Consider the following 25,425-nt stretch of genomic DNA (forward strand, 5'->3'; position numbering starts at 1 on the left):
GTGGGAGGGTGCGTTATCATGTGTCGTTTTGGCATAATTTCAGGATCACATGAAAATAGATAGATAGATAGACAGACAGACAGACAGACAGACAGAATTGGAGAAAGTGGAAGAAGGTGTTGAGGTAGAATGACCGTTAAATAGAGGAGGGGCTGATTGGTCTTCGACTACCTAATTCTTAAGAAGGGGAGTTTGTATCATGGGGTTGGCAGGTGGCGTTTTCGACGGGGATGCTTGATCGTCTGTGTTTTCATTCATAAATTCTGGGAACAGTCCCATAGAGTCGACTCTGCCATTCAGAATCTTAAGTCGACTTTGCCATTCAATCAGGGCTGATCTATCTTCCCCTCTCAACCCCATTCTACTGCCTTTTCCCCACAACCCCTGACACCGTACTAATGAAGAATGTGTGTAATGCGGGTGAAGGTGGGACTGTGCGCTGTGGCGGCTGGTGCGCTGGCGGGAGGGAGGGTTGCGGGTTCTGTGAATGGGCGACTGGCTTTGTGGGGAATGCCATTCACAACCAAACATCGGGCCCACCCCCGCGCACACACTTCAACCATTCAAGTCCCGGCCACCGCCTCATGGACGTGGGCTTGGACCAATTGCAACGCCGCAAAGTTAGTCTCGGCGCAGGCCGGTGAAAGTTTGCTGGACTGGGCTGGACTGGAGCGGGTGGCGGCTGCTGGTGACTCGGGCTGGCGGGCGGGCAGATCCACGGCGCCCACAGGCCGCCGCACTCTCTCCCTCCCTCCCTCCCTCACACGGTGGCTCCGTGCCCATGGGTGCGGCCGCGGCCTGTGCGTAGCGCCGGTACTTTGGCCGGTGATGGAGTCGGGCTGAGCCGCGTGTTGCCGCCGTCTTTGTGCCTCTCCCCGCCCGCGGCCCCAGGCCGGCCTCGCCATGTTCCCGCTCTGCGCCTTGGCCCTCGCTCTGCTCTGCCAGCCGGCTCGGCCCGACCTCCAGCCTCGCAACTGCTCCGAGTTGGCGACACTTCTCAGCCCCCGAAGGCACGATGGCCCCAGGCCCTCGAGGGACCTTGCGGCGGGTAAGTGGCGGGGACGGGGTAGCGGCTCTCTCCGACAGGGGCGGGCGGGAGGGCGGAGGGAGGGACAGTGCCTGAGCTTCTGTGTCGAGGAACTTGTTGGTTGTCGCCCCGAAGCTTCAGGAGGGAGGAGCAGCGATATACTCGGGGCCAGGACAAGAGAGGCTCGGTGGGGTGTGAAGGGGACAGGCCAGAGGGGTGTGGGGGCCTCCTGGAAGGTGCCGTGTATTCAAGTTGTGAAGCAGTTTAACTTCAACATGTCCCAGGTCGTTTCTTTCTCCCAGTGTGATAGGCAGCTTCCCCTTTCACCCCGCCCCAGCTGAGTGCTGTAACTACAGATCGATCGTCAGTCAGTTGGTGAAAAAGACTCTTGTAATATTTTGATAGTTTTAATCCTGAATTCCAATGCGTGTTTCCAGTTGTTGAACTTTTGGTTATTGCGCTGACGCACAGGATGATTGCGCAAAGATTTTAGAATTCTAGTTATATTTAATCAATTTCGAAGTTGACTTCACCACAAGGAACATGGAGGAATTTGTTTGTAGTGAATACTTGCAACTGGGGTCTGAGGAGTGTGAGTTGGGAGTCTGAAGAAGGGTCCCGACTTGAAACATCGTCTATCCATTCTTTCCGGAGATGGAGCCAGATTCGTAAGGTTCCTTCCAGCACTTTGTGTTTTCTGCCATTTCTTGTGTGTTTCAGTATATTCATTCTGCTTAATTTTTGAGTATGTGCTTTACTCCGTCTGCTTGTGTATGTCTTTTTGTGTGATTAGGGCATCAAAAATTAGGGAATAGGGCACAAAGAGCTGGAGTAACTAAGCAGGTCAGGCAACATCTCTCTGAAAATGGATAGGCGATATTTTGTGTTGGGCCCCTTCTTCAGATTGATTGTGTGGGGTACTGGAAGCATAAAACCCCAGGACAAATCAGGGCCTGCAGCAGATGATCTCAGGCAGGGAGGATCCCTGAGAGGCTGATTGTGGGGAAGAGCGAGGGGAGGGGGCTATTTGTAGAAGTTACCTAAATTTTGAGAATTCAACGTTCATACATCTGGGTTGTAAGCCACCCAAGTGAAATATGAGGTGCTGTTGCTCCAATTTGTGTGTGGCCTCTGTGGCAATGGAGTAGGCTCAGGACATAATGGTCCGAATGGGAAGAGGAGTTGAACTGGTTCGCCACTGGGAGATCCAGCAAGCCCTGGCAGACCGAGCGCAAGTGTTCAGTGAAACAAGTCGCCAAATTTATGCTTGGTTTTGCCGATGTCAGGGCTCTCACTTAACTTTTTTTCTCTGTTTCCAGCCAGGCAACCTAGGCAGCTTTTTAGTTTGCCAAATGACAGTTTAGGTGGTCATTTCAGATGGCTTGCAGGACGTGTGCAATAATGTGCTTGGACTAAGTGCGTAGTTGCCAGTTGGAATAATTCTGAATGAAGCATTCACATATTATTTCTGCTTCAAATAAAGTCACAAACTAAACATATTCACCAATCAAGACATGATATATACCACAATGACATGCAGCAAAATTACAATACGGTATCTCAACTCTTTTTACACGTTGCAATGAATGCAATTTCTATTATTTCTTTCCACTTCCAAACAAAGGTGTGGTTGGATTATTCAGCGTATGATCAACCTCGGTGAGACCAAGCGCAGGTTTGGCGATTGCTTCGCACAACACCTCCACTCAATTCACAGTAAACTACCTGATCTCCCGGTGGCTCAGCACTTCAACTGCCCCTCCCATTCCGAATCTGACCTTTCTGTCCTGGGCCTCCTCCATGGCCAGAGTGAGCCGCGCCCCCCCCCCCCCCCCCCCCCCCCCCCGACAGCAGTCTGAAGAAGGGTCTCGACCCGAAACGTCGCCTATTCCTTCGCACCATAGATGCTGCCTCACCCGCTGATTTTCTCCAGCTTTTTTGTCTACCAACGGGATCCCACCACTGGCCACATCTTTCCATCTCCTCCCCTGTCGGCTTTCCGCAGAGACCGCTCCCTCCGTAACTCCCTGGTCAATTCGTCCCTTCTCACCCAAACCACCCCCTCTCCTGGCACTTTCCCTTGCAACCGCAGGAAATGCTACACTTGTCGCTTTACCTCCCACTTTGACTCCATTCAAGGACCCAAGCAGTCTTTCCAGGTGCGGCAGAGGTTCACCTGCATCTCCTACAACCTCATCTATTGCATCCGCTGCTCTAGGTGTCAGCTGCTCTACATCGGTGAGACCAAGCATAGGCTTGGCGATCGCTTCGCCCAACATCCGCTCGGTTTGCAATAACCAACCTGATCTCCCGGTGGCTCAGCACTTTAACTGCCCCTCCCATTCTGAATCTGAACTTTCTATCCTGGGCCTCCTCCATGGCCAGAGTGAGGCCCACCGTAAATTGGAGGAGCAGCACCTCATATTTCGCATGGGCAGTTTACACCCCAGCGGTATGAACATTGACCTTCAATTTCGGGTAGTCCCTGCTTTCTCCTCTCCTTCCCAGCTCTCCCTCAGCCCACTGTCTCCGCCTCTTCCTTTCTTCTTCTCGCCTCCCCCCACCCTCACATCAGCCTGAAGAAGGGCCTCGACCCGAAACGTCACCTATTTCCTTCGCTCCACACGATTGCAGGGAGAATGTGCAAATTCAACACAGACAGTGCCCGAGGACAGGATCACACACAGATCTCTGGCGTGTGAGGTAGCAAGTCCACCAGCTGTGCCACTATATTTTGTTTTCCAACACACAATATAATACGCTGATAACTTTGGTTACTTAAAAAAAAGAAACTATCCATTTTCAGTCTTAAATCTCTAAGTGATGCGATGTCCCCCTTTACAGCTACTGTATGTTTTAATTCAGTTCAAGACTATTGGGCAGTACATCGGTCATAAAGTTGCTGCCTAAAAGTGCCAGAGACCCGGAATTGATCCTGAATATGGGTGCTGTCTGAATGGAGTTTGCTCCTTTTCTCTTTGATCGCATGGGTTTTCTCCGGGTGCTCTTGTTTCCTTCCACATTCCAAAGGAACCTTTTTCAGACCCAACCCAAAACGTAATATTTTCCTTTTGTCCAGAGATTCTGTCCGACCTGTTGAGTTACTCCAGCTTTTTGTGTCTATCTTCAGTAAAAACCATCATCTGCAGTTCCTTCCTACACATACAATACTATACGATAGAACTTTATTAATCCCAGGAGGGAAATTGTGTGTGTGTGCGTCGGTATATATAACACACACGCACACTCATATAGTTATATATATATATATGTGTGTGTGCATGTGTGTGTATATATATGTATATATGTAAATGTATATATATATGTATATGCTTCTACCACATAACCGCCCTATCCACTAGCCCCCAACTCGCAGATGCATCTAGAGAGGAGGGGGGGGGGGGGGGGGGGAAGAGAGTGAGGGCAGAGAGAGAGAGAGAGAAGGGGCAGAGACAGAGAGAGAGAGGGTGGTGGTGGGGAGGAAGGGGGGGGGTGGAGAGAGGGGGTGGAAGAGAGGGGGAGATGGGTAGGGCGGAGAGAGATGAGAGGAGTGGAGAGGGGGAAGAGGGGTGGGGAGGGGGAGTGGGTGGAGAGTGAGGGGGGAAGGGGTGGGAGATGGGGGGGAGGGAGAGGGCGGACGAACTCAGCGAGCGGGCGTCTCCGACGGGGCCGACTGCGAAAGGGCAGCGAGGCTCGGCAGCTGTCAGGACCTCGGGCGGCGTGGGTGGGGGGGAGTAGAGGCCGCACCTACAAAGGTCGTAGAGCCGGCCTCCCCACCAGGCGCCGGGCCTGAGCTCGGCTGCGGCAGGCATGGACCAGAGCGAGGCCCGGAGCGATCTGAGGACGGTGAAAAGCAGCGGGGGGCCGGCCGATCGTGGCTTCTGCAAGGGGAAGCGCACCCACCAGTGTGACAGAGCTGGGCTGGGGGGGGAGGGGGGGACAGAGAGGGACACAGAGAGGAGCACTTTTGACTCTTAAGTCCCGGCGGGACTTGTGTCGCTAATGTGTGAGATAGAACTAGTGTGCGGGTGATCGGTGGTCGGCGTGGACTCGGTGGGCTGAAGTCTGCACGCTGTATCTTTAAATTGAACTAAAACCAGAGGAAATCTAAAGAAGGGTCTCTACCCGAAACGTCACCCAATTTCTTCTATCCAGAGATGCTGGCTGATCCGTGGCGTTCCCCCGCACAATCAAAGCATGGAATAGTCTTCACCCTACTATAGTTACCCAACCAGACGCAACTAAATTTAAGGTAGCTCTTTTTTCCCCAAGAACCCTTTTTTGCTCAAGAGAGTTTTATTCTCATGTGTCCCAGATAGGACAATGAAATTCTTGCTTGCTGCAGCACAACAGGATATGTAAACATAATACAGAACAGGAGATAAAAGTTCGGTATGTCTATATACCATAGACCACATATATACACAATAAATAAGCAGATAAAGTGCAAGCGGCTGATATTTTTTGGAGTTTGGTGGTGGAGGGTCCACTCCAGTTTAAATTCCATTTGGAATATTTTTGGAGGACCAGGAAACCAAGAAGCAAGAGTTACGCCAGGAAGTTACTCCAGCTTCAGCGAATGGTTCTGCGTTGGTTTTCAGTGGTCACGGCGAGGCGCCGACCAGACAGCAATGGCGGCCAGATCTCCCACAATGCAATGGTAGGTAGAAAGTGCCCGGCGCCGACCAGTTGCCATGGCAATGCGAATGTGCAGGGTGGCCAATGATGTGCTGGCCATGGTTGTGCGCATGTGCAGGGGGAGGATGTGCAGACCGTGGCAGTGCGCATGTGCAAGGCTTCCGACTGTGCCGGCGGATGAGGAGCGGGCGGAGAGCGGAGAACCGGCGGCCCGGATACGGATGGCGGGCGGAGACGGTGAGTGACAGAGAGAGAGAGATAGAGGGGGGGCCCGCTCAGAGTTGAACAATAGGTGTCCCGGGTGCTTGCCAAGCCGGGCAAAATGGCACGGCTTTTAGGTTGCCCGGCGGGACTGTAGGTGGCCATTGGCACCCGGGCAACCATTAATTTCAAACCCTGCGATGTACAGAAGCCACCGGATGCAGTAGATGAGTTTAGAGGAGGTGCAAGTGAACCTCTGTCTCTCCTGGACTGTCGGGGTTCCTGAATGGAGTTGAAGGACAGATGCATCTCCTGCACTTGCAGAGGAAACTATGTAGGGATGGGGTGGTTTGTGTGGGAAGGGGTGAGTGAATCAAGGAACTACGGAGGGTGTGATTTTGCGGAAGATGTGGGGTCACATTGGAGGTGACAGGAATGTCAGAAGATGATGTGTTGGATGCAGTGGCTGGTGGGGTGTAAGGTGAGGACCAGGGGAACTCTATTCTTGTTGCATCTGGGGGGAGGAGGAGCTAGTGCAGAACTGGGGCACACGGAGGAGACATGTCTGAAGGACCCATCTATATGAAGGGGGGAAACCATGTTCGCTAAAGAGTGAGGACACCTTGGATGTCCCTGAATGGAAAACTCACCTTGGGAGCAGATGAGACGAAGACAGAGGAATTAACAGTAGGGGGTAGCATCTTTGCAAGAGGCAGGCTGTGATAACTGTAGGAGCTGGTAGGTTTGTAGTAGATGTCAGTTGATTGTCTCCTGTGATCGAGACGGCGGGATCAAGAAATGGGCGAGAGGTGTCAGAGATAGTCCATGTGAATTTGAAGGCAGGGTCTATGCCAGTGGTTCCCAACCTTTTTTTGGCCATGCCCCACCTAATCACCTCTAAAATCCTGATGCCCCCCCCCCCCCCATATTTTAGCACGAGCAGACAAAGAAATAATTCTCAGAAAATGGAATTTACTCTAAATAACATCTGAAACATAAACTACATATGTTTACCTGATGCCCCCCTTAAAAATCAAATTGCCCCCCTGTGGGGCGTATGCCCCACGTTGGGAACCACTGGTCTATACTAATGGTGAAGTTAATGAAGTCCTTGAGTTCTGAACGGGTGCAGGAGTTGGCTCCGATGCAGTGATCGATGTAGCGGAGAAAGAGTTGGGTGATAGGGCCAGTGTATGCCTGGGACAAGGACTGTTTGACGTAACCAACAAAAGGCAGGCATAGACACAAAATTGTGTTTGTGGCACGGTGGCGCAGGGGTAAAGTTGCTGCCTTACTGTGATTGCAGAGCCGGAGACCCACGTTCTTTCCGGACTACGGGTGCTGTCTGTACGAAGTTTGTACGTTCTCCCTGTGACCGTGTAGGTTTTCTCCGAGGTCTTGGGTTTCCTCCCACAATCCAAAGACGTCCAAGTTTGTAGGTTGTGTAAGAAAGAAATACAGATGCTGGTTTAAATCGAAGGAGGACACAAAATGCTGGAGTAACTCAGCGGGTGAGGCAGCATCTCTGGAGAGAAGGAATGGGCGACGTTTCGGGTCGAGCCCCTTCTTCAGACTGATGTCAGGGGAGGGGGCTGAGTTACTCCAGCATTTTGTGTCCACCTCGGGTTTGTAGGTTAATTGGCTTGGTGTAAGTGTAAATTGTCCCTTGTGTGTGTAGGATAGTGTTAATGTGTGGGGATCGCTGGTCGGTGCAGAATCGGTGGGCAGGAGGGCCTTTTTCTGCGCTGTCTCTGTAAACTAAAGAAGCTGGAGTAACTCAGCGGGTCAGGCAGCATCTCTGGAGAAAGGTCTGAAGAAGGGTCTCGACCCAAAACGTCACCTATTCCTTTTATCCAGAGATGCTGCCTGACCCGCTTACTCCAGCTTTTTGTGTCTAATTGCGGTTGAAACCTGCATCTGCAGTTCCTCCCTACACAAAAGGCAGGCATAGCTGGGGCTCATGCGAGTGCCCATGGCTACACCGTTAACTTGAATAAAGTGAAAGGAGTAAAAAGAGGTTATTGAGGGTGAAGACAAGTGCCTTTTTGTCCTCCCCCACCTCTCTTTCAACTTTCTTACAGCCTTCCACTGCTCCACAATCAGGCTAAAGAAGTAAACCAGTATCGGCAATTCCTTGTTTTTACATTTTAAAGCAGTTAGATGAGCCTTGAGCCATGTCTCTCTGGACAATTTACCTGTCCTCTGTGACGTCTAGTGAATTAGTACAACCTGTCGGCATGTAGTGCTTCACACATGGTGTATGTGAATCTAGCCAGTGGAGTATTTGTCAGGGCATAGATTTTTCAAATTCTGAGAATGTTTAGCAAAGAAAAATAACCTTTTAATGATTACAAATATTGTAGGGTTTTGTTTTGAAAACAATTTTTTGGAATTTGCTGAGGTAATATTCATGGACAGATCTGCTTTGCAGTTTTGTAATTGCCCAGATGAGTTCAAACATGCTTAATCAGAACTTTCCATCTTAACATTCACCATCTTAACAAATTGTTTATCCGTTGCTGGCTAAATGAAATGCTGGCAAATGTAATTAAACCACAGCTATTTTCTTCTTTCTGTTTCATCTTTTTTTCTGTTGTGCCTCTTTTTAGGCCTGTTGCTTTTATTTCTTGTTTTGAATGGGTTACATTCTCCCCATGAACAAAGGACCTGGCTATTTTGCTCGAGTTCTTGAGGGGCCACCAAAGCCTTCTTTATTTGCAGCGTATTTCTGCAGTGCTTTCAACAATATCAAAAATGCATGACTGAATAGCAGAAAATTGCAGAGTGTTGAGAGCATTAATAATAAATTTATTTGTATAGCACATTTAAAAACAACTCGCGTTGACCAAAGTACTTTACATCAGTGCAGGTACTAATTTGATACATACAACATTAGACAGACGTAACAATACATACATAAACTGCATTGAATTGTGTCTCAGCACCTCGGGGCTGTGTGCCTATCCCTCTGCTCTACTCTCCATGATTGTGTGGCGAAGCACAGTTCCAATGCCATCTACAAATTTGCTGACAACACCATTGCTGTTGGCTGAATCAGAGAGGTGATGAGTTAGCGCACAGGAGAGAGACAAAACACCTGTAAATGTAAACTATAAATGTAAATTGTCGTTAGTGTGTGTAGGATAGTGTGAATGTGCGGGGATGGCCGGTTGGTGCGGTCTCGGTCAGGCCGAAGGGCCTGTTTCTGAGCTGTATCTCTAACCTAAACTAAACCTGGATGAGTGGCGCTGCAACAACAACCTCTTGTTCAGCGCCAACAAAATCAATGAACTGATCGTTGACTTCCGCAAAGGAGGTTGGGAGAGCACATGCCAGTTGTCATTGATGGGTCAGCGAGCAGTTTATTTGTAGACCTAACCGTGGTAATATTTTTCACATTTGGGAGTTATGCTTTTCCTCTGCTATTGGTTGGTTAATAGGTGATCACAACTTGAACATTCGCATGCTATTTGATTAAATATTTGAAACAAATTTTGTTTGCGTTATCCTATTTGCCTTTGAGTACAGACTGAACTAAATGACTGAGTTGGGTTTGGCAAAGGACTCGAGTTGACTTTGGTCTACCTTTCCACCAGATTTTTCTCCCCACTCTTTCTCCCCACTTCCTACTGATGATTCTGTGATGGAGATATCATGTGCTAGATCAAGATCCATGGCAGGCACGGGTTATTGATAGGGGGTGATCAGCCATGATCACAATGAATGGTGGTGCTGGCTCGAAGAGCCGAATGGCCTCCTCCTGCACCTATTTTCGATGCTTCTATGGTGCTCACAAAGGATTGCATCTTAGTTCTGTACATGTAACTTTTTTTGCAGATGAAGCATGCCCAACGTTGCCCTCATCCTGATGGCCACCTTTGTGAGTGGCTGCATCAGGCTGTGTGTAGAGCCAATGCATGTGGCCACTAAGTGTCACTACATGCTCTCATTCGCTTAATCATCAGAGTGTGGAAGAGACAATATGACTATTCAGTCCATACTTGCTTTATGCAATAATATTCCAGACAGTCCCACATTCTCACTCTCTTTCACCTCGGCTCTGTAAATTCTTTACTTTTGAATATCACAGTTAAATATGCCGCTACTTCTATCCTGGCAATGCATTCCAAATCGTAACCATTCATTGTGTCTTGATCCCTTTATTACTGCAAGCAGTTTCTCCTTATTTGCAATCTGTACCATCATGCCTTTAAATACCTCTGTTGGATTGCTTTGCTCTGATTGAACCGACCAGCTTTGCGGGACTATTTACAAGGATGCGTTCACAGCCCCTTACCATTCTCCCAACATTGTCGTGACTGCAGCCACATTCTGCTCTAACTCCATTTACAGGTTTGAAATAACATGACCCTAGTGGGCAGAATCTCAAAGATAATGAGATGGAGTATACAAAGGAGATGGAGAGCTTTAGTAAAGTGGTATCGAGATGATACCCACTCCTTCAATGCCAGCAAGATGGAGGAGTGAATCAATGCATTCAGAAAATGAGGCGGTGTACACCCCAATCGGCAGCAATGGTGCCAAAATGCAGATGTTTGAGAGCTTCCCGGCGTAAATATCGCCGACAATGTGTCCTAGCCCAACATTGAAGCAACGCCAAGAAACCACCAACTTCCTCAGAGACAAAGGAAGTTTGGCAGGTCTCCAACATCTGAGAAGGAATAGGTGATGATTCGGGTTGAGACCTTTCTGTCTGAAGGGCGGCAAGGTGGCGCAGTGGTAGGGTTGCTGCCTTACAGTGCTGGAGACCCAGGTTCTCCTGACTACGTGCTGTCTGTACGGAGTTTGTATTTTCTCCCCGTGACATTTGTGTGTTTTCTCCCACACTACAAAGACGTACAAGTTTGTAGGTTAATTGGCTTAATATAAGTGTAAGTTGTCCCTAGTGTAATGTTAATGTGCGGGGATCGCTAGTCGGTGCGGACTCGGTGGGCCGAAGGGCCTGTTTCCAGGCTGTATCTCGAAACTATATTAAAGCACACCAAGCAACAATAAAAAAAATTACAGTATAAATTAAGGGTAAACATGCAAGAAAATGGTGTCATTTCAAGGTACAATTATCAAAAATTTGCTCCTTGGAACCCTACCAGGGGGAAATGCCCCCCGGACCCCATCTCTCTTCCTCTTATTTTCAGTTGTTTCCTGTCTCATGCCTGATGACTACAGAGGTCACTGCGACAGGCCTGTAGCCATTGAGACTAGCAATCCTTGCCTTTTTGGGTACAGGGACAATAGTGGAGACTTTGAAGCAGGCAGGGACAGTACGGGTTTGCAGGGACTGGTTGAAAAGCAGTATTCCATTATCATGGTTTAAGATTGAACAACAAAAAGATGAGAAAATGGACGATCAGCGCTCTATTGAAGTACGAATATAGATACGTTAACCATCTTGTGTGTAATTATTATGTAGTTTAATGATGTTCTGTGCAACCTGGACTAATGGATCACCTTCTCAGATTTCCCTGAAAATCAGTGTCTGTACATTAGAGCACACAAGTAACACAACAGAAAACAAGGTCTCAACTCTAAATTTGAATGGGCATTTGGCAATAATTCGAGCTATATTAATGATTCATAACTTCGAAGGAACTTTGAGTTGAAAGTAGATTTTTCTGCTGTGTTCTTTGTACCAGAGGTGTGCAAAACATGATTTTCAATCAAATCTGAGATGGTGACCAGCCAACCTTCTTACTTTTATTTGGTACAGAATCAAATAATCCAATACCGAGCAATTTATCTCCGATAAACCATCAATATTTGCTGGATTTTGGTCCTTGAAAATTGAATTTTTGGTCCGTGAAAGTCCTTGAAAAGTCATTGAATTTATAGCTGCTCCTAGTGTACGAACCCTGTGTGTACCTATATAAGATCTACCCACATCCTCCTGCGCTCCATGGAATAGAGTCCCAGCCTCTCCCTATAGCTCACATCCTCTAGTCCTGGCAACATCCTTGTAAATCTTTTCTGAACCCTTTCAAGCTTGACAATATATTTCCTATAACATGGTGCCCAGAGCTGAACACAATATTCTAAATGCGGTCTTACTAACGTCTTATAAACTGCAACATGACCTCCCAACTTCTGTACTCAATACTCTGACTGATGGCGGCCAAAGGGCCAAAAGCTTTTTTGACCACCTTATCTACCTGTGACTTGACCTTCAAGAAACCATGCACTTGTACTCCTAGATCCCTCTGCTCTACAACACTACCCAGAGGCCTGTTAATGTGTAGGTCCTGCCCAATATTTAAAATTGATTTTGCAAGATTTTGTTTCCTCTTATCCATTTCCTCCACAGCCCCAAAGGGAGATCGATAGTTTCAAGGATCCCATTTAACAGTCTGGAATGTGTATTCTGAACATTTTTGGCCCATAGCCATGTTCTCGAGTTCTTAAACTTTGAAAAAGGTTCACTACTTAATAAACAGACAACTCACAAAAACGTTAGGTAGACCAACTCAAGCTCTACTGATCATCGGCCGGGAAGTGACGGGGATACACAGTCAAGTAAGCAACGCAGACACTTGACTTCCCCCGCGCCACCACTTCAATGAACAAAGAACATGGTATTTTATACTGTGTTTTTGTCACTTAAGCACATTCCAAAGATGTTAGTGTTCAAGAAGGAACTGCAGATGCTGGAAAATCGAAGGTACACAAAAATGCTGGAGAAACTCAGCGGGTGCAGCAGCATCTATGGAGCGAAGGAAATAGGTGACGTTTCGCGCCGAAACCCTTCTTCAGACTGATGTTAGTCATCCAAAGATGTTAGTCATGGTCAGAGATACAGTCAATACACATTACTACAGGATGCGTCTGAGTTTGTCTCTTGTCAATCAGCAGTCGAATATCAAAGGCATCCTCTCAGTTGGTACTTTCAAGACAAGACATTTCAAAGGCATCGGTCATTGTCTCAATATACCTCACTGGGACAAGTCTGGGCTTTCTCTCTCATCAATTGGGAGATGCATTTCAAAGGCATCGGTCATTGTCTCAATACACAGCAACCTGGGGCAATAAACTGGACCATATGCATTCTATGATCTTTGGTTTAATCAGTGTTGTGGGGGAACGGTATGTGTGATTCTGTGTGTGAGAGGCAAGATAGAGATAATATATTTCAAAGTTCCTCATGGATCAGAAGCAACTTTGATTTAAAGCAACTCATGATGTACATGAGCCATTCTCATGATGTACATAAGCCATAAAGGCAATTATATTTGCCTTTATTTTTTTGCCTATAAGATATAAGAAACATCAGCCATAAGCCAATATATTTGCATATATTTATATATTATAAACATGTATATATGTTATATGATACACACACATATATAAATGTGATATTGATGTATATAATTATATAACACACATACACATTTCTCTAGTTTCTTATATATGTATATGTATATGTATATGTATGTATATATATATGTATATGTATATATATATGTATATATATGTATATGTATATATATATGTATATATATATGTATATGTATATATGTATATGTATATGTATATATGTATGTATATATGTATATGTATATATATATGTATATGTATATATATATATATGATGCGTATATATGTGCGATATATATGTGTATAAATATATAACACACACATATGCATATTTCTCTAGTTTCTTGTGATCTCTAATTTTGTTGAACTTTTTTTTCTTTCATTCAACCTCTCTCTGAAATCCTAATATTGTGAATAAAATATAAATGAACACATGCCTAGATATTTTTTCATTCTATATTAGTGTAAAGAAATATAGTGTATACATACCTACAATGATGCCGAAGTGTGAGCTTTAGACATGAATACTGTGCATTGCTACCATAGTTTAATTTTTAATTTAACATATATTTGAGGAAAATCTAACATATATTTGAAGGAAATGAGTTACCGTATTTCCCGGCAATGAAGACGCACCACCATTTGAGTTGCTAAATTTGTAAAAAGGATGGCGGGACAGGATCAAGGGTTTGGTTTAGTCCAGGGGTCCGCAGCCTTTTTTGCATAGGGGCCAAGACCCTCCGGGACTAGCTGCAGTTCCCAGGTCACCTGCGAGCCCCGGATCTAGCTGCGGTTCCGCTGTCCGGTCCCAGCGGCCGCTCACAGCCACCCGAGCTACTGAGTGAGTTTTTAAATGTGAATATCCCATAACTAAACATTTGTGGGTTAGCAGTATATTGCATCAATCCACTCAATTTTAAATAATTCTACATCAAAATTCATAAACAAGGATAACACTTTTTATTCCCGTCATTTATGGTAAGATTTACATAATTTATTGTTTTATGTGTGAGATATACAGGGTGCTTAGAACAAAGACGGCAGTTCTTTAACAAGTACTTCGTAGTTCGGTGTAGGATATCTTGTTAACGAGTATTCTGGACCCACTGTCGACATCTGAAATTACAGTAAAATATCATATAGAATTAACTTATAAGAACAAATTTGATTATAACGACATACCTGCAGAATGGATGATATGTCACTTAAATGCAATTGTTTTCAGGGGTGGCAAGAGACATGCATATTGAAGATGCATTTTTCCTCTAATAGGTCCATTTATCTTAAATATAGAAGGGCTTACAGAACCATGCATGCCTTACAACAAGAACAAAACCAAAAATGTACAGCAGTGTAAAAATTGATACCTTTATTATTGTTTAAGAAGGAACTGCAGATGCTGGAAAATCGAAGGTAGACAAAAATGCTGGAGAAATTCTCCAGCATTTATGTCTACCTTTATTATTGTGGTAAGTCTAGATCTATAAAAGAAGACTTTCTAATAACTTGCTCACGTACCAATAAATGTCTTATGTAATATAATACATTGTCGGGATCATAAGAATAGAATTGTATATGTTACAGTCATCATACATTGGGAAGGAAATTAAGGCTTTAATGTGTGCTCCTCGTGGCATGTCGTTGTTCCATATAACACCATTTATCATGTATTTTAAACACCACTGATCCGTGTACATTGTGTATATTTAACACCATTTATCCTGTATTTTAAACACTATTTAAAACCGGCTTAAACAAGCTGATTCGGGATCTCCGCGGCTTGGAGGTCCCGAATCGGCAGCCTCCTACCGGAGACCGGGGCATCATGATGTTATAGGCCGCGGGCCGGCTGTCGGAGCTCTTCTCCGGCGAGGATTCCCAGACTCCATGACGGAAAGTGCACGCTGCCCCCGCGACTAGAAGCTCCGCACACCGCGGCTTCAGGATGTTGTAGTCAGCGATCAGAGCAATTCTTCTGACGAACCCCGGCTCCGTGATCTGAGCAATAGGAAGAGATCGGGCAGGCCACACGACAGAGAGTTATAATTTTTTTCTTACCATTCGTCTTTAGTGGGGAACCTGAGGAAAGACTGCTATAAAGTGCTCGAATCGCTTACATTGACGATTCGAGCACTTTATAGCAGAACAGCTCGCTACGCTTGTAGATGTGAACGCCATGACAGAAGCTTATTTAAAAAAAAAAAAAACCCTCATATATTTGATTCCCAAAATGGCGCGAAATAAAATTGCCCATGTCCGTACTATGGCTTTTTCGTCGAGTGGTCTAACTTGCTCCTCTAGTATCTTTGATTCCACATATTCTGGTTACACTGGAGTATGTTTTTCTCCACATGGATAATGAGAGGTGTGGTTCAGTTTTCATTGGCACTTGGTACTGTGATGTGGGTGTACTGACATTGATTACCTCCCTTTCAGTTGTGTTTTCAGGAGAGGGCTGGTGGTGGTAAGGAATATGAATGTTATGTTGATACTTCCCAGAAGTCGGCGACTTGGCTACACTTTGGTTCTCAATCAATGGAAATGGAAAAGTCCCAAAAATTGCATCAAGGCTATACACAGTAGTGGTTGGTAACTAAACCCACAGATGTGTTTGAATTGGCAGTTGATTAGTTTAGTTAGAGGGTGTGACCACATGGAAATGCAGAAATCAGACTGCAATGGTGATAAAAGTATTATTTTCAACAGGAAGATGCTGCAAAAAAATAGTGTTTTCCTTTAACTTAGTATAATGTAATAACTAAAATTCCCAAATTAATGAGCGCCTCTGCTGCATACATATACATACAAGGAATGTGAATGTGAACAACGGGGTCAACACTAATAACAAAGTGAAGGCGAGAATCTTGGGTTGACATGGGGAGTTCACGCTAGGATATTGTTTTGGATCAGGCATTTGGCAGAGAGTGAATTTCCATGTTCATTCAGTTACTGGTTAAGGTTAGGATAGACTCTATAGAGGCATTGAACATATCCAGTCCCAGACTCGAGCAGTCCTGAAGTTGACCCTTGGCATCATGGGACAACTGCTGTTTTACTCTTTGTTGCTGCCTCATGCTTCCATCCCTAAGGCAATAGGAGTAGCACTGTCAGGTTGACCAGACCAGACTAGGTCAGAGCAGCACGTTTGAGCTCAGACCGCCACACCTGTGCAGTGTTGATCCCCTTATCTGAGGATTCCGGTCATCCGTGTAATAAATGGAGGAGATCTCAGGCTGTCCAGAAGAGTCATCGTTCAGTGAAAAGCAGAACACTATGGCCCACAGCTGCACTAGTTCCACCTGCCTATGTTTGGCCCATATCCTTCTAAACCTGTCGTATCCATGTACCTGTCTAATTGTTTTTTAAATGTTGTGATAGTCCCTGCCTCGACTCTCAGCTCGTTCCATACACCCACCACCCTTTGTATGAAAAGATTACCCCAAGATTTCTATTAAATCTTTTGACCACATTGAACCCATGTATTCTGGTCCTTCGATTCCCCCTACTCTGGGCAAGAGATACTGTGCATCTACCCAATTTATCCTCTCATGATTTTATGCACCTCTATAAGATCACCCCTCATCCTCCTGCGCTCCAAAGAATAGAATTCCAGCCTACTCAATCTCTCCCAATAGCTTAGACCCTCGAGTCCTGGCGACATCCTCGTAAATCTTCACTGTACCCTTTCCAGCTTGATAATATCTTTACAGTAACATGGTGCCCAGAACTGAACACAATACTCCAAATCCGGTCTCACCAACGACTTAAATAACTACAATATGGACTCCCAACTTCTGTACTCAGATTTAAACTGACTTTGAAGTGACAGCTTTATGGTTTGTGGTTTGAGAGTGTGGTTTGTGCACAAAGATCATCAAAGGAAGTTGTTTGTTTTTATGCGCCTGCATAGCTTTGAAATATTTTATGCACACAGTTGTAAATCTTTTCACCACGTAGACCTCGGAAACAGCAACAACTTAGATTTAGCAGAAAGTTTCCCAGGAATGTAATCAGACAAAAGCTAACAACTGACAATTGCTCTATTCAAGAGAGAGTACGATAGAGCTCTTAAAGATAGCGGAGTCAAGAGATATGGGGAGAAGGCAAGAACGGGGTGCTGATTGTGGATGATCAGCCATGATCACAGCGAATGGCGGTGCTGGTTCAAAGAGCCGAATGGCCTAATCCTGCACCTATTATCTATTGTCTATTGAACGAAAGACCTGTGTGTTAGGACAGGAACTAAAAGCATGTTAAGAGGCAGATGTTCAAGAAAAGTCTTGAAGTAGACAGGTTTTGGAAGTGACTTTCAGAGCTGTACTGGTATGATGTTGAATTTGACTGAAGTCGGCAAAGGGTAAAAATATTGAAGTTACTACTGTAAGTGATATTTACAACATACTTTTCTGACATTTAGTTGCCATTTAGTCATATTCTCGAGTTCTTTTGTGGTCTAATGTTTGTAGTGATGAATTCACAATACTGTGCCGTGGTTTGTTTAGAATATGCAGCTTTTATGTTCCAGTATTTTAAAGCACCTAAACATGTTTGAGGATGCAACAAGTAGAATGGATAAAGGAGAGCCAGTGGATGTGGTGTATCTGGACTTTTGGAAAGCTTTTGACAAGATGCCACACAAGAGGTTAGGGGGCAAAATTAGAGCACATGGTATTGGGGGTAGGGAATTGACATGGATAAAGAACTAGTTGGCAGACCGGAAGCAAAGAGCAGGACTTAATGTGTCCTTTTCAGAATGGCAACCAGTGACTAGTAGGGTACAGCAAGGCTCGGTGCTGGAACCCCAGTTATTTACAATATATATTAACGATTTAGACAAGGGAATTAAACGTGACATCTCCAAGTTTGCGGAAGACACAAAGCTGGGTGGCAGTGTGAGCTGCGATGAGGATGTTATGAGGCTGCAGGGTGACTTGGATAGGTTGGGTGAGTGGGCAGATGCATGGCAGATGCAGTATAATGTGGATAAATGTGAGGTTATCCACTTTGGTGGCAAGAACAAGAAGGCAGATTATTATCGAATGGTGTCAGTTTAGGAAAAGGGGAGGTGCAACGAGACCTGGGTGTCCTTGTACATCAGTCACTGAAAGTAAGCATGCAGATACAGCAGGCAGTGAAGAAAGCTAATGGCATGTTGGCCTTCATTGTGAGAGGATTTGAGTTTAGGAGCAAGGAGGTCCTACTGCAGTTGTACAGGGCCCTGGTGAGACCGCACCTGGAGTATTGTGCGCAATTCTAGTCTTCTAATTTGAGGAAGGACATTATTGCTATTGAGGGAGTGCAGTGTAGGTTCACCAGATTAATTCCCGGGTTGGTGAGACTGACATATGATGAAAGAATGGGTCGATTGGGCTTGTATTCACTGGTATTTAGAAGGATGAGAGGGTATTTTATAGAAACATATTAAATTCTTAAAGGATTTCAGGCTAAATGCAAGAAAAATGTTCCTGATGTTGGGGGAGTCCAGAACCAGGGGTCACAGTCTAAGAATAAGGGGTAGTCCAGTTAGGACTGAGATGAGGAAAATAAATTTCACCCCAAGAATTGTGAATCTGTGGAATTCTCTGCCGCAGAAGGCAGTGGAGGCCAATTCACTGGATGTTTTCAAGAGAGAATTAGACTTAGTTTAGATCAGCCTTGATCATATTGAATGACGGTGCTAGCTTGGAGGGCCGAATGGCCTACTCCTGCACCTATTTTTCTATGTTTCTAAGGTCTCTATTTTTTTTCTAAAAGCACTGTCTTTGGTACAAGAATGGTATATAGAAGGCTTTTTAATTCCTCTTAAATTGCAGCTCACTGCATACAAGGGTGGCACGGTGGTGCAGTGGTATAGTTATTCCCTTACTGTGCCAGACACCTGGGTTCGATCCTGACTACGGGTGCTGTCTGCACGGATTTTGTAAGTTCTCCTTGTGACCTGCGTAGGTTTTCCCGGGAGCTCCGGTTTCCTTCCACACTCCAAAGACGTATAGGTCTGTAGGTTAATTGGCTTGGTAAAATTGTTAATTGTCCCTGGTACGTGTAGGATATTGTTAGTGTATGGGGAACTCTAGTCAGCATGGACTCGGAGAGACGAAGGGCCTGTTTCCACGGTGTATCTTGAAACTATCTCAACTGATATGCAATAAATAATTTAAAACCTGCATTATCATTACCCCGCTCCTTGTTCATTCATCAGATATGAACATAGAACAGTACAGCACAGCAGCAGGCAAATTGGCTCACAATGTCTGTGCTCAACACGATGCCGTTACACTAATTTCCTCTGCTTGCCATATCCATATCCCTCCATTTACTGCATTTTCATGTTCTGATCCCAAAGTCTCCGAGATACCACTATTGTATCTGCCTCCATCACTACCCCTGCAAGGCGTTCCAGGAACCCACCACTTTCTGTGGCGCTGCTTACTCTACACTTGCAGGCAAAGATACTAATCGCGAAGCCGGTTCCGAAGATGGCACAAAAAATTACCCATGACCTACTACGGCTTTTTCGCCGAGTGGACCATCTTGCTCGGCTCTATGATCTTTGGTTGATACAGGCGAGGGGAGAAATTTTGATGGGCAGATGGTTTAACAAAGGCCAGAGATGAAAAGATAGAAGGTGTGAGGGATGTGCTAGTTGTCAAGTTAGAGGAAGGAGTGCAGGTGGAAGGGGAGAAATATGACAAACATTATTGGAGCTTGCTTGTTTATAGGGGTATCCATAAGTGGAGCATTTGGAACACAGGAATGGCCTGCAAATGGAATACAACAGGTGATTTGAATGCAATCAAAAGTAATAATTTTGTGTTGGGATTAGTCAGAAAAGCTGAATTTATATTGTATTCTAACATGGAACCTGAACAAATAGCAAACAGGATAATGATGTTTCTGAACTGTTTATGGTTCTAAAGAAGGGTCTTGACTCAAAACATCACCTATTCCTTTTCTCTAGAAATGCTGTCTGACCCGCTGAATTACGCCAGCTTTTTGTGTCTATCTTCGATTTAAACCAGCATCTGCAGTTCCTTCCTATACAGATGATGTTTCTGTGGACAGGTGGAAGAAGGAGCGAGATGGGGGGTGGGGTGAATGAGTGTTTGAGGAACATTGGTACTGGTCAAAATATTTTAAATCATCTTGCTATTCTATCATTCAGTAAATCATAACTGATCCAGCAGAGGAGGACAAATGGCTTAATTAGGAAAGGGAAAATAGATTATGAAAGAAAACTGGCAGGGAACATGAAAACTGACTGCAAACGTTTTTATAGATATGTGAAGAGAAAAAGATTAGTTAAAACAAATGTAGGTCAGAAACAGGTGAATTGATCATGGGGAACAAGGACATGGCAGACCAATTGAATAACTACTTTGGTTCTGTCTTCACTAAGGAAGACATAAATAATTTGCTGGAAATAGCAGGGGACCGGGGGTCAAATGAGATGGAGGAACTGAGTGAAATCCAGGTTAGCCGGGAAGCGGTGTTAGATAAATTGAATGGATTAAAGGTTGATAAATCCCCAGGGCCAGATAGGCTGCATCCCAGAGTACTTAAGGAAGTAGCCCCAGAAATAGTGGATGCATTAGTGATAATCTTTCAAAACTCTTTAGATTCTGGAGTAGTTCCTGAGGTTTGGAGGGTAGCTAATGTAATCCCACTTTTTAAAAAGGGAGGGAGAGAGAAAACAGGGAATTACAGACCAGTTAGTCTAACATCGGTAGTGGGCAAATTGCTAGAGTCAGTTATTAAAGATGGGATAGCAGCACATTTGGAAGTGGTGAAATCATTGGACAAAGTCAGCATGGATTTATGAAAGGTAAATCATGTCTGACGAATCTTATAGAATTTTTCGAGGATGTAACTAGTAGAGTGGATAAGGGAGAACCAGTGGATGTGTTATATCTGGACTTTCAGAAGGCTTTTGACAAGGTCACACATAAGAGATTAGTATACAAACTTAAAGCACACGGTATTGGGGGTTCAGTATTGATCTGGGTAGAGAACTGGCTGGCAGACAGGAAGCAAAGAGTAGGAGTAAACGGGTCCTTTTCAGAATGGCAGCCAGTGACTAGTGGGGTACCGCAAGGCTCAGTGGTGGGACCCCAGCTATTTACAATATATATTAATGATTTGGACGAGGGAATTGAATGCAACATCTCCAAGTTTGCGGATGACACTAAGCTAGGGGGGCAGTGTTAGCTGTGAGGAGGATGCTAGGAGGCTGCAAGGTGACTTGGATAGGCTGGGTGAGTGGGCAAATGCATGGCAGATGCAGTATAATGTGGATAAATGTGAGGTTATCCACTTTGGTGGCAAAAACAGGAAAGTAGACTATTATCTGAATGGTGGCTGATTAGGAAAAGGGGAGATGCATCGAGACCTGGGTGCCATGGTACACCAGTCATTGAAAGTAGGCATGCAGGTGCAGCAGGCAGTGAAGAAAGCAAATGGTATGTTAGCATTCATAGCAAAAGGATTTGAGTATAGGAGCAGGGAGGTTCTACTGCAGTTGTACAGGGTCTTGGTGATGCCCACACCTGGAGTATTGCGTACAGTTTTGGTCTCCTAATCTGAGGAAAGACATTCTTGCCATAGAGGGAGTACAGAGAAGGTGCACCAGACTGATTCCTGGGATGTCAGGACTTTCATATGAAGAAGGACTGGATAGACTTGGCTTGTACTCGCTAGAATTTAGAAGATTGAGGGGGGATCTTATAGAAACTTACAAAATTCTTAAGGGGTTGGACAGGCTAGATGCAGGAAGATTGTTCCCGATGTTGGGGAAGTCCAGAACAAGGGGTCCCAGTTTAAGGATAAAGGGGAAATCTTTTAGGACCGAGATGAGAAAAACATTTTTCACAGAGAGTGGTGAATCTGTGGAATTCTCTGCCACAGAAGGTAGTTGAGGCCAGTTCATTGGCTATATTTAAGAGGGAGTTAGATGTGGCCCTTGTGGCTAAAGGGATCAGGGGGTATGGAGAGAAGGCAGGTACAGGATACTGAGTTGGATGATCAGCCATGATCATATTGAATGGCGGTGCTGGCTCGAAGGGCCGAATGGCCTACTCCTGCACCTATTCTCTATGTTTCTATGATCTGTTTTAAGCTCCAAACGTCATGGATCCTCCCTCAGTTCAATGTCACGGTCGTGTTGCAGGTGTGGTTCTGGTAGAACTCATATTCAGTGTCTTGAGATGAAGCCAATCTTCAATTGGTCTTTTTTTTGTTGCAATGTTCACTAGCTTTTAATGATTTCTATACATTGACCTTTATTTTATTATTCAACCGTGGTTCCAACTTTTCATACTTTTGAAAATATTCTTCAATAATCTTGGATACAAACTGAATGATCTCATACTTCGCACTCTATCAGTGATTAGCAGCTTTCTATTGCCAACTCTGTTGCCAACTAGATTATTGGCAATAAATCTACAGCCCTCACCTCTTTCATCCAAGTTATGTTTGAATTTCATTTAAAAAAGTAAACTAGGTGGCCATGTAAAACTGCCCAAATATTCAATTATATCATGGCTAATGCTGTAGCCGACTTATTTATTTCAGCCGAGCTTCATATTGCCCTTTCAATGTCCATTATATCGATCTCCTCCATCATAACAGGTTCCCTATCCAGGCTGTTTCATTGTCTGTAATACCATTTGTTTCAATTTGTTTTTGTCCTTTTAGGATTGGTGTTGGGGTTTTAGCTCAGATTATGATGTATGAAAGATAGATCCTTCACAGATACACAAAAATACTCAGTGGGAATAGACATCAAAGTAAGAATGATCCAATCTCTTTCACTTGCTGCCAGGAGATCACTTGAAGGTGTGTCCTCAACTCCACACATGCTGTACCTCTGAAATGGAAGAGAAGCTCAGCCAACAAAGCCAGCAAGAGTTCAGCAAAGAAGTGTTGGAGACTAGCAATGCGCTGCACTCAACCTTTGCTTCCAGATATAAGAAATTTGATGGTAAGTCTAAGGGAGAAATATAATTTAATGGGAATTTAATAATTGCTCGTGTATGCGATGTAAATAGTGGAGGGATTGATATATAATTGTTGTTTGCCACATTAATATTTATATTGTTTTTGCCAATGGTATTTGGATTGTTGCAAGCTCTAAATGATAAAATAACATTTGTTTACATGTACACCATGTATGGGAATTGTTCATGCTTAAGATCTGATAGCAGTTATGGAGACATGGTTGCAAGGTGACAAATGCATGCAGTGAATGGTCTTGGGATATTTGACAGTTCAGGTGGTTTGGTGGAAGGCAAAAGGAGCTGGGAAAGCTGTTAATAAAGGATGACATCAGTTCAATGGTGATGAGTCATATTGGCTCAGGGGCTCACTAAGGGAGTCGATTTAAGAGGAGATGGGAAATTTTATGTTTAAGTTGTGTAATGGGCCCATTATAGAAATGGAAGACAGTATAAATCGAGAGATAATGCAGACTTGCCAGAAACGCACTGAACATTAATTTGGATTGGGTCTATTAAGTTGGTAAGGGCAGCTGTGAGGATAACTTCATGGATTATATTTGAGAGATTTCTTTGAGCTGTGCATTGAGGAAGCTACCAGGGACTAGGCTGCTTTAGATTGTGTACTATGTAATGAAAGAGAATTAATATTTGCACGGTAAAGGATGCCTTGGGAAAGAATGACCGAATATGGTAGAATTTCAAGGTTGAAGGTGAGAAACTTGGGTATGAACTTCGTGCCATGGGAGAAGAAATTGAAGTTCTGGATGGGCTAAAAGCTATTGAGGAATTGCAAGTAGGGGTCAAAGTGAATAGAGGACATGGTTCTGATGAGATGCATTTTTTGTCATATCTGGACTTGGGGAAAGTTTTAACGTGACTTTGTTGGAATATTGAATGTTTCGGAGGCAGATGAGGTGAAGACAAATTTCTTGGTGATTTTCAATTGCAAATTTTTCGCCATCATAGATTTAACCAATATTGGTTAAATATTCTCCAATTCCATGGAGAAAAAATGTGAAGAGTAGTCATGATCCGGTGAATAGCTGATGGAGAAAAAGTGTGAAGAGTGTCATGATCCGGTGAAGAGCTGATGGAGAGGTTAAGGCTAAGTGGATTCCAGTATTGCAACTATTCAATGTTTTTAAAATAACCTGAAAAAGGGAAGAAAAAGGAAACGCGTGTCATTGTTTACAAATTCTGATAAATCTACCTACTTAACTGTTTAACCTACTTAAGTCTACCTACTTTTGTTATAATGGTCGTGAATGTTAAGACTTGAAGTGCTTGCTTTAATCAATAATCATCAAATAATAGATGCTAACAAAACAAATTCATTAATTTCCACAGAATTTTTCAAGGAATTAGTAAATAATGCTGAAAAATCCTTAAATGATATGTTTGTACATACTTACGGCATGGTTTATAAGAAAAACGCAGACGTGTTCCAGGACTTATTTAAAGAGTTGAAGAAATACTACATGGCTGGAAATCTAAACTTGGAAGACATGTTGAATGACTTCTGGGCTCGTCTTCTGGAGCGGATGTTTCGGTTGATAAACCCTCAATACCATTTCACGGAAGAGTATCTGGATTGCATTAGCAAATATACAGAGCAGCTGAAGCCATTTGGAGACGTGCCACGCAAGCTGAAACTCCAAGTGACAAGGGCATTTATTGCTGCTCGAACATTTGCACAAGGCCTTAGAGTTGCAAGAGAGGTTGTGGGCAAAGTATCCACAGTAAGTAAATTGTTTCTTTATCCAAAATCTCTTCATTTTGGTATTGTTTATGAAGTAAGAATCACATCCAGACTTTGATATTTATCACTTCACACTCAAACCGCATTACAGGTTCACTTTCCATGGACATGCAAATTTTCCCACAAAACTGCATTTTTAACGTTCATGTTTTCAAACTATAGTTTAACAGTTCAACAATTGACGCAGTCTATTTTGCATTGCTTCGCTTCATTTACCAGTGCTGCATCGCGTGGTTGTTTTACTGTTTAAAAAATTGTTTCAATGCCAGGTATGGTGATAGTGGTATTAATACAGGCCAGAGACTGGTGTGACTGAATGAAATAGGGATGTTATTGCAGGATGCAACTTGGCTGGTTGAGAACCTTTTGGCAAAATAACTTAGACCACAAATAACCCATTCTTCCATTATGTCTGCCCCCTTGCTTTCTCAAAACAAAATTAACTAATCATCCTTACAACTGAATATTTTTGCATACTCACT

At 44.2% G+C, this 25,425-nt stretch overlaps 1 protein-coding gene across 1 annotated transcript in view; it reads left to right on the plus strand.

Moving 5' to 3' along the window:
• The first annotated feature begins 589 nt into the window (after positions 1-589).
• The window catches only part of LOC116978916 (glypican-4-like), a 77,177-nt gene continuing 52,341 nt past the window's right edge, over positions 590-25,425 (plus strand). Inside the window, exons 1-3 of the mRNA XM_033030202.1 lie at positions 590-1,048; positions 23,010-23,168; positions 24,532-24,923. Coding sequence (XP_032886093.1) covers positions 904-1,048; positions 23,010-23,168; positions 24,532-24,923 — 696 coding nt within the window. The 5' untranslated portion in view covers positions 590-903. The remainder of the gene's footprint in view (positions 1,049-23,009; positions 23,169-24,531; positions 24,924-25,425) is intronic.

Source organism: Amblyraja radiata, chromosome 12 (genome assembly GCF_010909765.2).
Source record: "Amblyraja radiata isolate CabotCenter1 chromosome 12, sAmbRad1.1.pri, whole genome shotgun sequence".
In the NCBI taxonomy this organism is placed as follows: domain Eukaryota; kingdom Metazoa; phylum Chordata; class Chondrichthyes; order Rajiformes; family Rajidae; genus Amblyraja; species Amblyraja radiata.